Genomic DNA, 13,213 nt, shown 5'->3' with positions numbered 1-13,213 from the left:
TGTGCCCCCGAAACTTATGTGCTCCGGCCGATGGTGCGGCTCGCACACCCTCCGAGCCATTCAGGTACCCTTTTTGGGTGACAACTACCCGATGTGGTGGAGAAAAAAACTAGCCGTTGGATGGTCAAAGTAGCCAAGATCGCATACTCCTTATTTCACGACTTAGGTTGCGCACCGGAGAGGTTAGCGACAGAGGTTCGTGAAGCAGAAGTAAAGACCAAGATCTAATTTCATTTTGTTAGGTTATTACGGTGCTTTGGACGTTTCAATTAAGCCCAATCTACCTACACTACTGAATGAAGCATTTTTTTTTCATTTAGTATCATTTGGGTACCAATTATGCTCCATCACACCAACAGTCTTTTCCTTAACTAAACCAAACATTGATATATGATACTTGAGAGCTCACAATGATGAATTTTACACTCAGTTAATTTACCAGGATTTACACAACAATGGAAAACAAATTGTTTGCATTAAGATCAAAATCAACATTTTAATGTTTGAACAAAAAAGTGTTCATCCATCTAAATAACATTAATTAACAATCAAACCCAAATTTTTTTCTTGGTTTCCATCACAAGAAGGTTAGCCGCGGGAAATAGTGATCTTGATCAAACAAGCAAGGATGGTCATTAAAAGCATCTTCAAGCAAACCCTATGTTTCATTATGAGAGATGGTGGATGGAAGATGACGATTAATTAAACAATCAGAATTATGGGGTTCTTAGCATGGACACCATAGAATCTTGATAGCGGATTCCAAATAGCGTTCTATTGTAAATGTCTTTCTATCTTCACGTTCCTCGTCCCAAAGCTTTGCTGATTTGGCTTGATCATTTGCACCTTTACTTTTCAGCCTAGGAACAAGTTCGACATCAAACATAGCATTTTTAATCATTGAACTGAAGGAAATCATATTGCATGCTGGATTCAACCTAGAAATGTTACTCAATGAACCAAAGGAAACATATCCTACATACGTTGGAGCACCACGATCTATATACGTCGGGGTATGGCGATCTAATGACTTGTTTTGATAGTAACAATCAACAATGCTGTCTAGCTCCTCTTTGACAACTATCATTACAAGTGGTTCTATATACTCGATAACACAGTATATTAAGAACCCGCAAAAGTCCTTGTACCAATTACATGGAAGATGCAATATAAACCTACTACCACCAATGTTGGGCGTATAAAACGTTCGAATTTGATGTTCAAGAGCCAGACTCAAAAAGTGATGTTCGATAGCATTTCCCTGAAAAAAAAAACACCACACTATGATTGCTTAATATTATTATTAGGCATCGGTTTACATAAGGGAAGTGATTTTTACACCACTAGAACTTATTTGTACACCACTAGATCACAAAGATTGTTTATTTTTGTGTTTTCTTGTTATGTACAAACCTAAAATAATTATCAAAATAAAATAACTAGTGAAAATGCAAACAAGTTTTGGTACTTGGTATACAGTACCCTTAATTAATATAAAGATTGAAAGGTAGAGCTGAACTAACCTGAAGCAAGGATTTTAGTATCATCTTATCACCAATAGGTCCTAGTTTGTTTTTCCCCAAAAATGAAACTTTCCATAACCATTTACAGTTGGAGATATCTCCAACAGTTTCAAGTTTGTAACAATAATCCGCTCTAAGAACAGCTATACTTGATGGGAGATTTGACAACTCTCGAAGGTTATTGCAAGATGATACATCGAGCAATTTGATTCGGGCAAGTTGCAAGAAGCTTAAGTTCAACTGCAAAAATAAATTTCGTGATAGATCGAGTTCTTCCAAGTTAAGCAACTGCCAAACATCAGAGTTTATGTCTTCATCTTCCAAATGGCAATTTCTGAGAAACAACTTTTTTAAGCCTTCACTGTTGAATTGCAACCCTCCATTGTGCATGCCCTTGTGAAGTAAAAAAGGCTCCTCTAGGTAATACTCTACACTCTCTGAGTCATCATCAAGATTTCCCCAACAACAAGGCAAGCAAGAAACAAAAAAGTTTGTCGAATATTGTTTATAGGATGCATCTTGTTTCCCACTCTTAGAAAGTTTACTGCAATATGAGAGTGAAAGTGTATCTAAACTTTTTATCTTTTCAATGGATGGGATCGTCTTCAGATTGTCACAACCTGTTATAAGCATGATAGCAAGACTTTGCAGGCGTTCAATTGATGGATGGATCTTTTCTAAACACGGGCATCTGTCAAGAATGAATCTTTCGAGATTGGGAAGTCCACCAAAATTTGGTGTCGTGATAAGCGTCTTCATATCATGAAGTTTGATCATTTTCAAATTTGGTAGATACTGTTGCATAGAACTATAGATAAGTTAAAAGTATGACAAAAACCAATTTAGACAACGAATTACTGGTGGAAAAGTTTCATTACCTTATAATCATTCCAAAGTTGTCTATGACGACCACCACTCAATATTAGACAACAAAGCTTTCTTGGCTGAAAATTTGTTGGTAATGAACTTGCATGTGGACCTCTCCAATCAATCCACCGAAGTTCCTTCATATTTGCAACAACATGATGATTATGTCTCGGTAATGGATCATGCATATCGGAAATAATTCTTATTGCTTTAATCTTGTTAAGTTTCTGTACGTGATAAGAGGACCAAAATGCTGTCATGGTTCAGTTTAACCAAGAACCACAGTGAACCAATATGTATCAATTATTGATTTTAATCTACATAAAACACTATATCTATGTATATATAAAATGCAAGGTTAGCTTTTACACATTACCGTTGTTGCATCCATAGCACATATGTTTGTAACATCATCCACTTGCCAAACTCTACTATGTTTTTCAGGATTCTCATAGTGCTTCCCTCTAACAATGTAGTGTCCTATTTCTTGTACCAAATCATGCATATCAAACTTACCATCCAAAATAGTTATAAGAGCCTTTTCTAATAACACCTTTACACATATATCAGGTTCAAGATTACAAGCATCAAGGATCTCCATTGCCTTGCCTTTCTTTTCTCCCTTTAAAAAACATGCAATGTCAAGGAAAACATCTTTTTCCATGTCTTCAAGTCCATCATAGCTAATTTTTAGCTTTCTCACAATATCATTTTGTGGTCTCTTTTTCAATCTTTCTAAGGCACTATTCCACTGTCCCAATGTTTTCTTATATAGAAAACAACCTAGAACTTTAAGTGCTAATGGGAGACCACTAGCATAAGAAACGACATTATTTGAAAGTTGCTTATAATCATTTATAGACATTTTATACCGAGGTGCATACTTGCAGAAGAGCTTAATGGCCTCATCACCATCTAACAAGCTAATATGGTGTATCACATTTACCTTGTAAACATCTAGTAAATGCTTCTCTCTCGTTGTAATAATTATTCTACTTCCTTCACCAAACCAATCATGTGATCCAGCTAACACATTTAGTTGGTCAAGGTGATCAACATCATCAAGAACAATCAAGACATTTCCACTCTTTCTATTGAATCTTCCACCCTCGGCTCTCCTTACACCCTCAACACCCACATTGATCATTTTGTTTTTCAATATTTCCCATCCATTCTTTCTTGATTCCTCTCGGATATTTTCAACAAAGCAACACTTACGAAAACTGCAACGAATTTCATTATAAACAGAAGATGCAAGAGTAGTCTTACCACCACCGCCAACCCCCCATATCCCTATCATAAGCACACCACCTGATCCCACTTGCAACTTTGATTTCAAATCCTTGACTCGAGACTCTACTCCAATAAGGCTTTCATCAGCACTTGAATTTAATGGATATAGCATTTGTGATATTGTCTCAACAACTTCTTGTATGCACCTCGACTCATTACTGCATATTGAATTCAAAAGAATAAGTAACATATGCTCCTATTGACAAAAGATGTAATTAATTTGCACCATACTGTTAAATATGACACGGTGGAGTCGACTAACAATCAAGAACTCATGTTGAATTTATTTGTGGAACAAGAAAACCAAAACTACTTCTTGATTTGTTCCTTCCATATGAACAATAAGGAACATAGTTTAAATACTTTAATTGAGTTGTGTAGGTCCGAAAACGACCACCGAACGGTTTTGCTCTCGATAAACGTGTCGAGACGGGTGCGGTAAATCAACGATCGAACAAAATATAAAGATAATAAGTATAGTGAACGACTCCGTAATCGGTTAAAATATTGATAATATTGAAGAACCGACCACCCAAGGTGAGCTCCCCTTGGGTTGTGATTTACATCATACAACACACATACAAAATAGAAACTAAAGTCCTATTTATAGCTAAACACAACAATAAACTAGAAGATATCCCATTGAAGCTAAACGTGTGTCCCGAATCTTTCGTTTTGTGTCTGGTTTCCTCGTCGGCATAACTTATTAACTTGACCATAAAATATGTAATGAGTTTTGTAATTTGATATCGCAAGTCACAAATATTGGCCTTACAAGTTGTATAATTTAAATTGCAAACACAATGGATCTCTCTTTGACAAACAAAAAGACTTTCGATATTATTATTATTAAGAAAACGATAAACTTGATAATCTATGTGTACTAAGGGTTTATATAACATCCTTAATTCTAGTCCTGCTCGTATTCAATTACACAATTTGATACCAACACAAATAGGATGTAGGATAAGACTTAATTAAAATAAGACTAACTTATTAGTTTACAATAAATGAATTATTATTTAAAATCTCCTCTAAACCACCCATTAAATTTACCGAACCACCCTTAAAAATATTGTCTCATTTAACATGTACTACCCATAAAATTTTCAAATGAGAGGTTTTTAAATATCCCTAATTAAATCCACATTCCAGATTTGTCCTTTAAAAAACGTCGTCAACGGCATATTTGCTGTCCAAATGACTAGTTTTTGAACAGCCAATAACAAGTCACCATGTCTCACTAAACCTAGCGGCTCCGATCCAATTGATTACAATTTAGTCGACGACGCCTGTTGTGTGTTTATCATGCCTCCGTCGCCGGCGACCAACTACAAGAAAGATTCAGGCAACGTGTTCTTCGAGGAAGTCCTCAGAGACACAACAGAGAAAATAAGGTATCGTATTTCTTAATTGATATTGTTGTCTTTGACGGTAAAAATGTCGCCCCAAAATTCGTCATTGATGCTCCTCAAATCCTTCACTCATGCTTACTAGGTGTGTAGAATATTATTATCAATGTTTTTATTTATTTTAATAGAGTGAGGATAGAGGTGGAATATGTGTCTTGAAGATGATATAAGAGCATTCATAGTAGCTCATCTAAAACTTTTGTGAGATAAATCTCTGAATTGTTTTAGAGAATGGTGAGTGGTTGTGAGTAGAGGAGAGAGAAAATTAAAAGAGATGGGTAAATTTTGAGTAAATTTGGTGAACCAAAGTTCATCCTCTATTTATTTTTTAATATATTTGAAAGTGGTTGTGAGTGAAGGAAAAAAGAAAAGACAATAGTAAAGATGTAAAAAAATATTATTTAATTATATATGAGAGAGAAAATGTAATGTTTTTCAGTGTAATTATAGAGATATAGATGGATAATGTGATATGTGAATAGGGAGGTTATAGGAGAGAGAATAGTGTTATAGAAGATGAAAAAAATAAATGAAAAATTCTTGAAATAGACCAATTTTGAAAAATGATTTCAATTTTGTCATCTAAATTTTAGAATTTCAAAAATGTTTCTCTCTAACTCATCTTTGACGATGTCTTAGAAAATGTAACGCATCTTTGACGACGTGTTTTAAGCGTTAGACTTCATAAGACATAGTCAAAGATGAGTTAGATATCTAAACAAATGGTCAACGGCGTGTTAGCATCTAAAACACATAGCCAAAGACGTGTTAGTCTCTTGTTTGTTTTATTTTTAATATTATATTAATATAACTAATTCTACTTATATTTGTTTTTGTTATAAATTTTAATATATAAAGTTTTATATTATTTAGAATATACTGTAATACTGATGGGACATGCTTATTTTTTATCTATGAACCGACATAAACTTACTTAAACCCGAGCCGTGTCAAATTAATATCGAAATGTTCATGACATTTGAGCCCGCACGGTTTTAAATAAAATTTATGCCAACACATAGATAAAAATAAGTATGTTTTATCGTTATCTTCGAAATAATATAAAACTTATATATTAAAATTTATAAAAAACAAATATAAGTAGAATTAGTTATATTAATATAATATTAAAAATATACAAGAGACTAACACGTCGTTGATCATGTGTTTGGATACCTAACGCATTCTTAACGATGTGTTAAGAAGTTTAACGCATTCTTAACGATGTGTTAGGAAGTCTAACGCATTTTTACGATGTTTTAGGAAGTTTAACGCATCATTTATGATGTGTTTTACAAACAGGTCATCAATATGCGTTAGATTTTCTAACACATCATCAAAAATGAGTTAGAGAGGGCATTTTAGAATTCTAAAATTTAAAAGACAAAATTGAAATATCTTTCTAAAGTAGATCCATTTTAAAATTTTTTTCTAAAAATTCAAAGTGGGTGGAGTTTACAAGGAATGAAAGTCAAAAAAACCTGTCAGGAATTTATTAATTTTGTTAATTTTCACATGTGTCTTTTTCTACACGGTCTTTCAAAAACCGTTTGAAATTAAACCAAATATGTTGTTGGCAACAACTTTTTAGTGACATTTTTAGAAAGTTTTTAAAAAGATGGTTAAATATAGAATCTCACTTGAAAAGGATCTTTAGGTAATGTTTCCCGAAACTTACTCATTGTCTTTAAGGTGCCATCCAACCAAATTACTTGCACCAACAAGTGCTTCTCTCCATAAATCAACTTTGTTGTTGTTCTTGAATTCATACATGGTATATGCTTTTTGAAAATTTGTATCTTGTTTTCGCAATTCAGAGGGATCCACGTGATAGAATATGGGCAAAACGATTAGTCCTCCCGTGACCGTGCAATCCATGATACACAAAAGTTCATCCAAGCACCAAGAAGAAGTGGCATAGTTCTTAGAGAATACAACGATGGCAATCCGTGATTCTTGAATGGCCTTTGTGAGGGATGACGCAATTTATCATCTATGTAAGTGGGAATTCCTTTTTGTTCAAGAGCCGAGTACAGATGACTTACAAAAGAGTTGCGAGTATCTTCTCCTCTAAAATTTAGAAAGACGTCATGTTTACACGGCGGAGAAGACCAAGATGAATGTGCCATTGATGTGTTGGTTATTTGGAACCAGTGTGAAGAGGTATGTACCCGCCTCAACACCAAGCAAGGCGGGTCAACCCACAAGATAAAGACATTATGAAGGCACAAAGCCAAAACCCAGGCGCATCGCGCATACAAAACATGCTCAGGCATCATATGCTCGCGCATCACATATGCGCGCGGCGCATATCGCATGCTCTTGCACATCACATATGCTCGCGCGTCACATATGCGCGTGGCGCACCAGCGCGCGGCGCATATCACACGCTCGTGCATATCACACCTGCGCATGAAATATCTGCGCGTGAGAATAAAAAGAAGACTTCGCGCATTCTCAGGATGGGCGCATATCACACGTACACATAATCAACCTCGTCCTTATCCAAATCAGGATCAGGGCAACCTTGATTGTGCACGTCAGACACTCTTCTAGAAGGCATCTTTTTAAGGAGTAAGAATATGCTGATGTTGACAGCTGCCAAATGAAAGGTCGACAACTCAGCATGACACATGTGCTACCACATGATTACAACCAACGAGAAAGCGCCAGGTGTCCCAGAGGACACGTGGCGCAGTGCGATTGGAGGAGGCCAACGAGGCTGAGCCCAGCCAGTGGAAACCCTAGCACTATAAATACAGCATCAACTCCACTTTGATGACACATTCATTCACACTCAATCATTGACAGTTACAAGCAGTGATATCACATTCAATCATATTGAATTGTATTCACTCACAGTCAGTTACAGAAAACACACAGTCACATAATCAAGAGTATTCAGCGATTCAGCAATACTCTTGAGATTTCACTGACTCACACTTTATTATCTTCTCCACAAAGATACTGATTCTCACGCCGGAGGGTTACCCCAAAGAGGACCCCTCTGTCCCTTTCTGAGGGGTAAGTAACGGCGCTGTTCATTTTGTAGGTGGAAGAACACGGATTCAAAGGAACCATCGGTGAAACAGTTTAATCATACTCCTGGCGGCACTTCCGGCGCCGCTGGTTCTGGTCCTGCTCCCGACTCACATAGTATATCGGCGTTTGTATCCCCTTGCGATCCACCAATAATACTGCGCCGATCGCGCGGTCTCCAGCTGACAGGTACAATGTAAGGGTCTCGCCAGGAAGTGGAGCTGTGAGCGCTGGCAATTTAATGAGACATTCTTTTATCTCAGTGAAAGCTTGCTCAGCCTCAGGCGTCCACTTGAATTGGCTCTTCTTCAAACAGTTCCTCAAGGTGTTAACGAATGGAGTAGATTTGCTGGCGTGGTTCGCTAGGAACCTGTTGATTGACACCAATCTACCATTCAGCTTCTGAACCTCTTTCATGGTGGATGGTGAAGGCATGTCAAGGATGGCTTCCACCTTTTCAGGGTTCACCTTGAAACCATCCTTAGTGACCATTACACCAAGAAATTTCCCCTCTTCTGCGCCGAAAGTACATTTGCTCGGGTTGAGCTTCATGTTAACCTCCGTTAGGCGCTGAAGAGTTTCCTCGATGTCTTTGAGCATTTGTCTCTCCTCCCTGCTCTTGATCACCAAATCATCGACGTAGACTTCTAGATTTCTTCCGATTTGTTCACTGAAAACCGAATCCATAAGTCTCTGATAGGTTGCGCCCGCATTCTTTAAACCAAAGGGCATTTTTGTGTAACAAAAAACACCCTTGTCGGTTCTGAAGGCCGTCTTGTCTTCATCCTGTGGTGCCATTTGAATCTGGTGATAGCCTTTGTAGGCATCCAGGAAACATTTGAGCTTGAATGGCGCCACGGAGTCCACCTTTGCGTCGATGTTTGGGAGGGGGGTAACAATCTTTCGGACATGCTTTGTTGAGGTCCTTGAAGTCAATACACATTCTCCATGACCCGTTGCTTTTCTTTACCATCACAGGATTGGCTACCCATGTCTGGTATCGAATTGGGCGGATGATGTTTGCGCGCAACAGGTCCTCCACTTGCTCATTCATGGCCTTCGCCTTTTCATCCCCCATGATTCTCTTTTTCTGTGCAATTGGCTCCACCGACTTAAACGTGTTAAGAGAATGTTGCGCCAAGTCTCGCGGGACCCCCGTCATATCGGAGTGTTGCCACGCGAAAACCGACGTGTATTTTGTAAGCAACTTTTTCATTCTCAATCTCGTTTCGTCTGAAATGGTAGCGCCAATTGTGACCGTTTGATCTGGGAATTTTGGGTTTAAAATCCACTTCTCTGGCGCATTGTCAGCCATTGTAAGTTTCATTCTCCCTTCCCGCGGCGTGCTTGTCACTGCGCACAAATGATCGCGGTAAACAAATGCTACGCCTGTTGGTGTAGGGATCCCCAATGCGCCGTGCGCTGGCGACGGTACAGCATTAAATTGGGCAATCGTTCCCCTACCCAGGATCATATTGTGGCATGACGTGGTGGGCAAGACCAAGAAGTTGACAACTTCGGCTCGCTTGTGCTCATCATCCCCCATAGTTAGTTCAAACTGAATCTGGCCTAGGGGATGTATGATTTCATTTGAGACACCACAGATTGGTGCGTTCACAATTTCGAGCCGCGCTTGGTCTGCCGGGTCTAACTTTCTGAAACACTGCTCATACATAATGTCAGATTCGCTTCCAGTGTCCACCAGGACCTTTGACACTTCGTAATGAGCAATGTGTGTGGTAATGACGAGAGGACTGCTTATTGAAGGGCCTCCCCTGATTCTTGGGAAGATGACTTGCTGCTCGCGCCAATCTCCGTGGATTTGCGCGCTTCTCTTTCTTGACGTCTGCCCTTGTCGTCCCCCCTCAGCCACACAGATTCTTTTGTACTTCTTGCTGGCAGAGGCTCCCTCCGGTTGCTCATCTTCTATTCTTTGGTTTTTTACCAAGTGAGCCAGCCTGCCCGACTTTACATCCTTCTCGATCGCATCCTTTAAATGATGGCATGCGTCGGTGTTGTGGCCCGGGGACCTGTGAAATTCACAATATTTGCCATTGTTTTGCGGTCCCTTGTAGTGTAGTTGTTTGGGGGGCTTGAATTGGACATTCTCAGTACTTAACACCTGTGAAGGTGTTTTAGTGAGGGGCGTCCATATTCTTGGCAAAGGTCTGCTAGGATCTCTGCCGCCCTCCCTCTTGTCACCCTCCCCGCGATTACGAACTTCTTTTTGGGGCTGTGGTGAGATTGGTTGCGCTTGTTTTTCCGCGGAAGAAAAACTTGTTGGCTGCAACCTGGACCATACAGAGTTCTGTTTGGCCCTCTTATCTTTGCTGCGCGGTGATTCTGCCTGATGCGCTCTTTCTCTTGCCCTATCTTGGGCAATCTGTTTCTCATTTCTCGCGAAAACTCGCGATGCCTCCATTAACTTGGCCCACGTGGTGGGCATACCATCTTTGCTTACAAGAGCCCGGCGGAGTTGGTCACTGCGCGCGCCTTGTATAAAGGCCACGCGCAGGAGCTGCTCAGTTATGCCCCCGATTGCCAGGGATTCCTGATTGAAACGAGTGATGTAATCTTCAACCGTTTCATCATTCCTGCGTATGCAGTGCATGATGTCATCAGGATCGCGCGTGTGCCTGCGCTGCTGTACGAAGTGGGCTTGGTTTCTGGAGCAGGACTAGCAGGTGCAGGACTAGCAGGGCTTGGTTCCTGGTCCTGCGCCGCTGGATCGCGCGTGTGCCTGCTAGTGCTGAGTCTCCCCTTATTGCTCCTGCTAGTGCTGAGTCTCCCCTTATTGGGATCACCATGGTTTCTGGAGTTCGTAACGTTGATCAAGCTCTGGAGGATATTGAACGTGAGGGTGTTAACGACGGACAGCAGGTTCTGAGGGTTCCGCGTGATTCTACGCGTACCACCAGCAACCGTCCCTTCGTCACAACCCCTCACGGTCAGACTGAAACTCCTCCAGACGATCACACGTTACAAAATATGGCCGGCGCGAAGCTGAAAGGACCAATGGGTCCAGAAGATGAAGCAAATGATCCGAATGAATGGCTCATAAACGAGCAGCGGCGTCTGATTGAAAAGTACAACGACATGGTCAAGCAGAAGAAGCTAGCCGACCAAGCACAAAGGCAAGCTTTTGATAAGCAGACTACAAAGAGGCCGCGCGCGCCGGAAGAGGGACATTCTGTTCACACTGCACACACTGAGTTCAGTGATGAAGAAGTGCATAGCATGAGGAAGACACGGGATACTCATGCAGGAGGCTCACAGCTTCGCGCGCCTGTGAACATGGCGCCTGGAGCCAGAGCAGATCTGGATCTGCACATGCCGTACAGCCCACCGATCAGAGGGCAAGTGGACGTAACCACGCCCTATAGACCAGCCATCCTGGTAAAACACTCAAAGTTTACTGCGCGCATCGCGCAGGCTCCCATCCAGCACAAGACAAAGATGCCAAGTGGTCTGGGAAAATATGATGGCACAACAGATCCAGATGACTTTTTGCAAGGTTTCTATAACACGGGAAACCTAGAGAGCTGGACGATGCCAACATGGTGTCATATGTTTGCTCGCTGCCTCACGGGCGCAGCGCGGGTATGGTTCGAGAGCTTGCCGACAGGGCAAATTGATGGGTTCGAGGAACTATTAGAAAAGTTCCAAGCCCACTTCGTACAGCAGCGCAGGCACACGCGCGATCCTGATGACATCATGCACTGCATACGCAGGAATGATGAAACGGTTGAAGATTACATCACTCGTTTCAATCAGGAATCCCTGGCAATCGGGGGCATAACTGAGCAGCTCCTGCGCGTGGCCTTTATACAAGGCGCGCGCAGTGACCAACTCCGCCGGGCTCTTGTAAGCAAAGATGGTATGCCCACCACGTGGGCCAAGTTAATGGAGGCATCGCGAGTTTTCGCGAGAAATGAGAAACAGATTGCCCAAGATAGGGCAAGAGAAAGAGCGCATCAGGCAGAATCACCGCGCAGCAAAGATAAGAGGGCCAAACAGAACTCTGTATGGTCCAGGTTGCAGCCAACAAGTTTTTCTTCCGCGGAAAAACAAGCGCAACCAACCTCACCACAGCCCCAAAAAGAAGTTCGTAATCGCGGGGAGGGTGACAAGAGGGAGGGCGGCAGAGATCCTAGCAGACCTTTGCCAAGAATATGGACGCCCCTCACTAAAACACCTTCACAGGTGTTAAGTACTGAGAATGTCCAATTCAAGCCCCCCAAACAACTACACTACAAGGGACCGCAAAACAATGGCAAATATTGTGAATTTCACAGGTCCCCGGGCCACAACACCGACGCATGCCATCATTTAAAGGATGCGATCGAGAAGGATGTAAAGTCGGGCAGGCTGGCTCACTTGGTAAAAAACCAAAGAATAGAAGATGAGCAACCGGAGGGAGCCTCTGCCAGCAAGAAGTACAAAAGAATCTGTGTGGCTGAGGGGGGACGACAAGGGCAGACGTCAAGAAAGAGAAGCGCGCAAATCCACGGAGATTGGCGCGAGCAGCAAGTCATCTTCCCAAGAATCAGGGGAGGCCCTTCAATAAGCAGTCCTCTCGTCATTACCACACACATTGCTCATTACGAAGTGTCAAAGGTCCTGGTGGACACTGGAAGCGAATCTGACATTATGTATGAGCAGTGTTTCAGAAAGTTAGAACCGGCAGACCAAGCGCGGCTCGAAATTGTGAACGCACCAATCTGTGGTGTCTCAAATGAAATCATACATCCCCTAGGCCAGATTCAGTTTGAACTAACTATGGGGGATGATGAGCACAAGCGAGCCGAAGTTGTCAACTTCTTGGTCTTGCCCACCACGTCATGCCACAATATGATCCTGGGTAGGGGAACGATTGCCCAATTTAATGCTGTACCGTCGCCAGCGCACGGCGCATTGGGGATCCCTACACCAACAGGCGTAGCATTTGTTTACCGCGATCATTTGTGCGCAGTGACAAGCACGCCGCGGGAAGGGAGAATGAAACTTACAATGGCTGACAATGCGCCAGAGAAGTGGATTTTAAACCCAAAATTCCCAGATCAAACGGTCACAATTGGC

General features: G+C 41.4%; 1 protein-coding gene across 1 annotated transcript in view; it reads right to left on the bottom strand.

The window, feature by feature from the left end:
* Window positions 1–267: 267 nt before the first annotated feature.
* Window positions 268–13,213, bottom strand: part of LOC143540747 (disease resistance protein RML1B-like) — a 34,072-nt gene continuing 21,126 nt past the window's right edge. Inside the window, exons 5-8 of the mRNA XM_077033727.1 lie at window positions 2,767–3,841; window positions 2,402–2,617; window positions 1,524–2,318; window positions 268–1,261 (exon numbers count right to left, since the gene is read on the bottom strand). Of these exons, the coding sequence (XP_076889842.1) occupies window positions 728–1,261; window positions 1,524–2,318; window positions 2,402–2,617; window positions 2,767–3,841 (2,620 nt within the window). The 3' untranslated portion in view covers window positions 268–727. The remainder of the gene's footprint in view (window positions 1,262–1,523; window positions 2,319–2,401; window positions 2,618–2,766; window positions 3,842–13,213) is intronic.

Source organism: Bidens hawaiensis, unplaced genomic scaffold (genome assembly GCF_021521415.1).
Source record: "Bidens hawaiensis isolate Kalapana, Puna unplaced genomic scaffold, B.hawaiensis_p1.1 tig00012328_1, whole genome shotgun sequence".
In the NCBI taxonomy this organism is placed as follows: domain Eukaryota; kingdom Viridiplantae; phylum Streptophyta; class Magnoliopsida; order Asterales; family Asteraceae; genus Bidens; species Bidens hawaiensis.
Note: the sequence above shows the minus strand (reverse complement) of the source record. Positions and strands in the feature narration are given on the sequence as shown.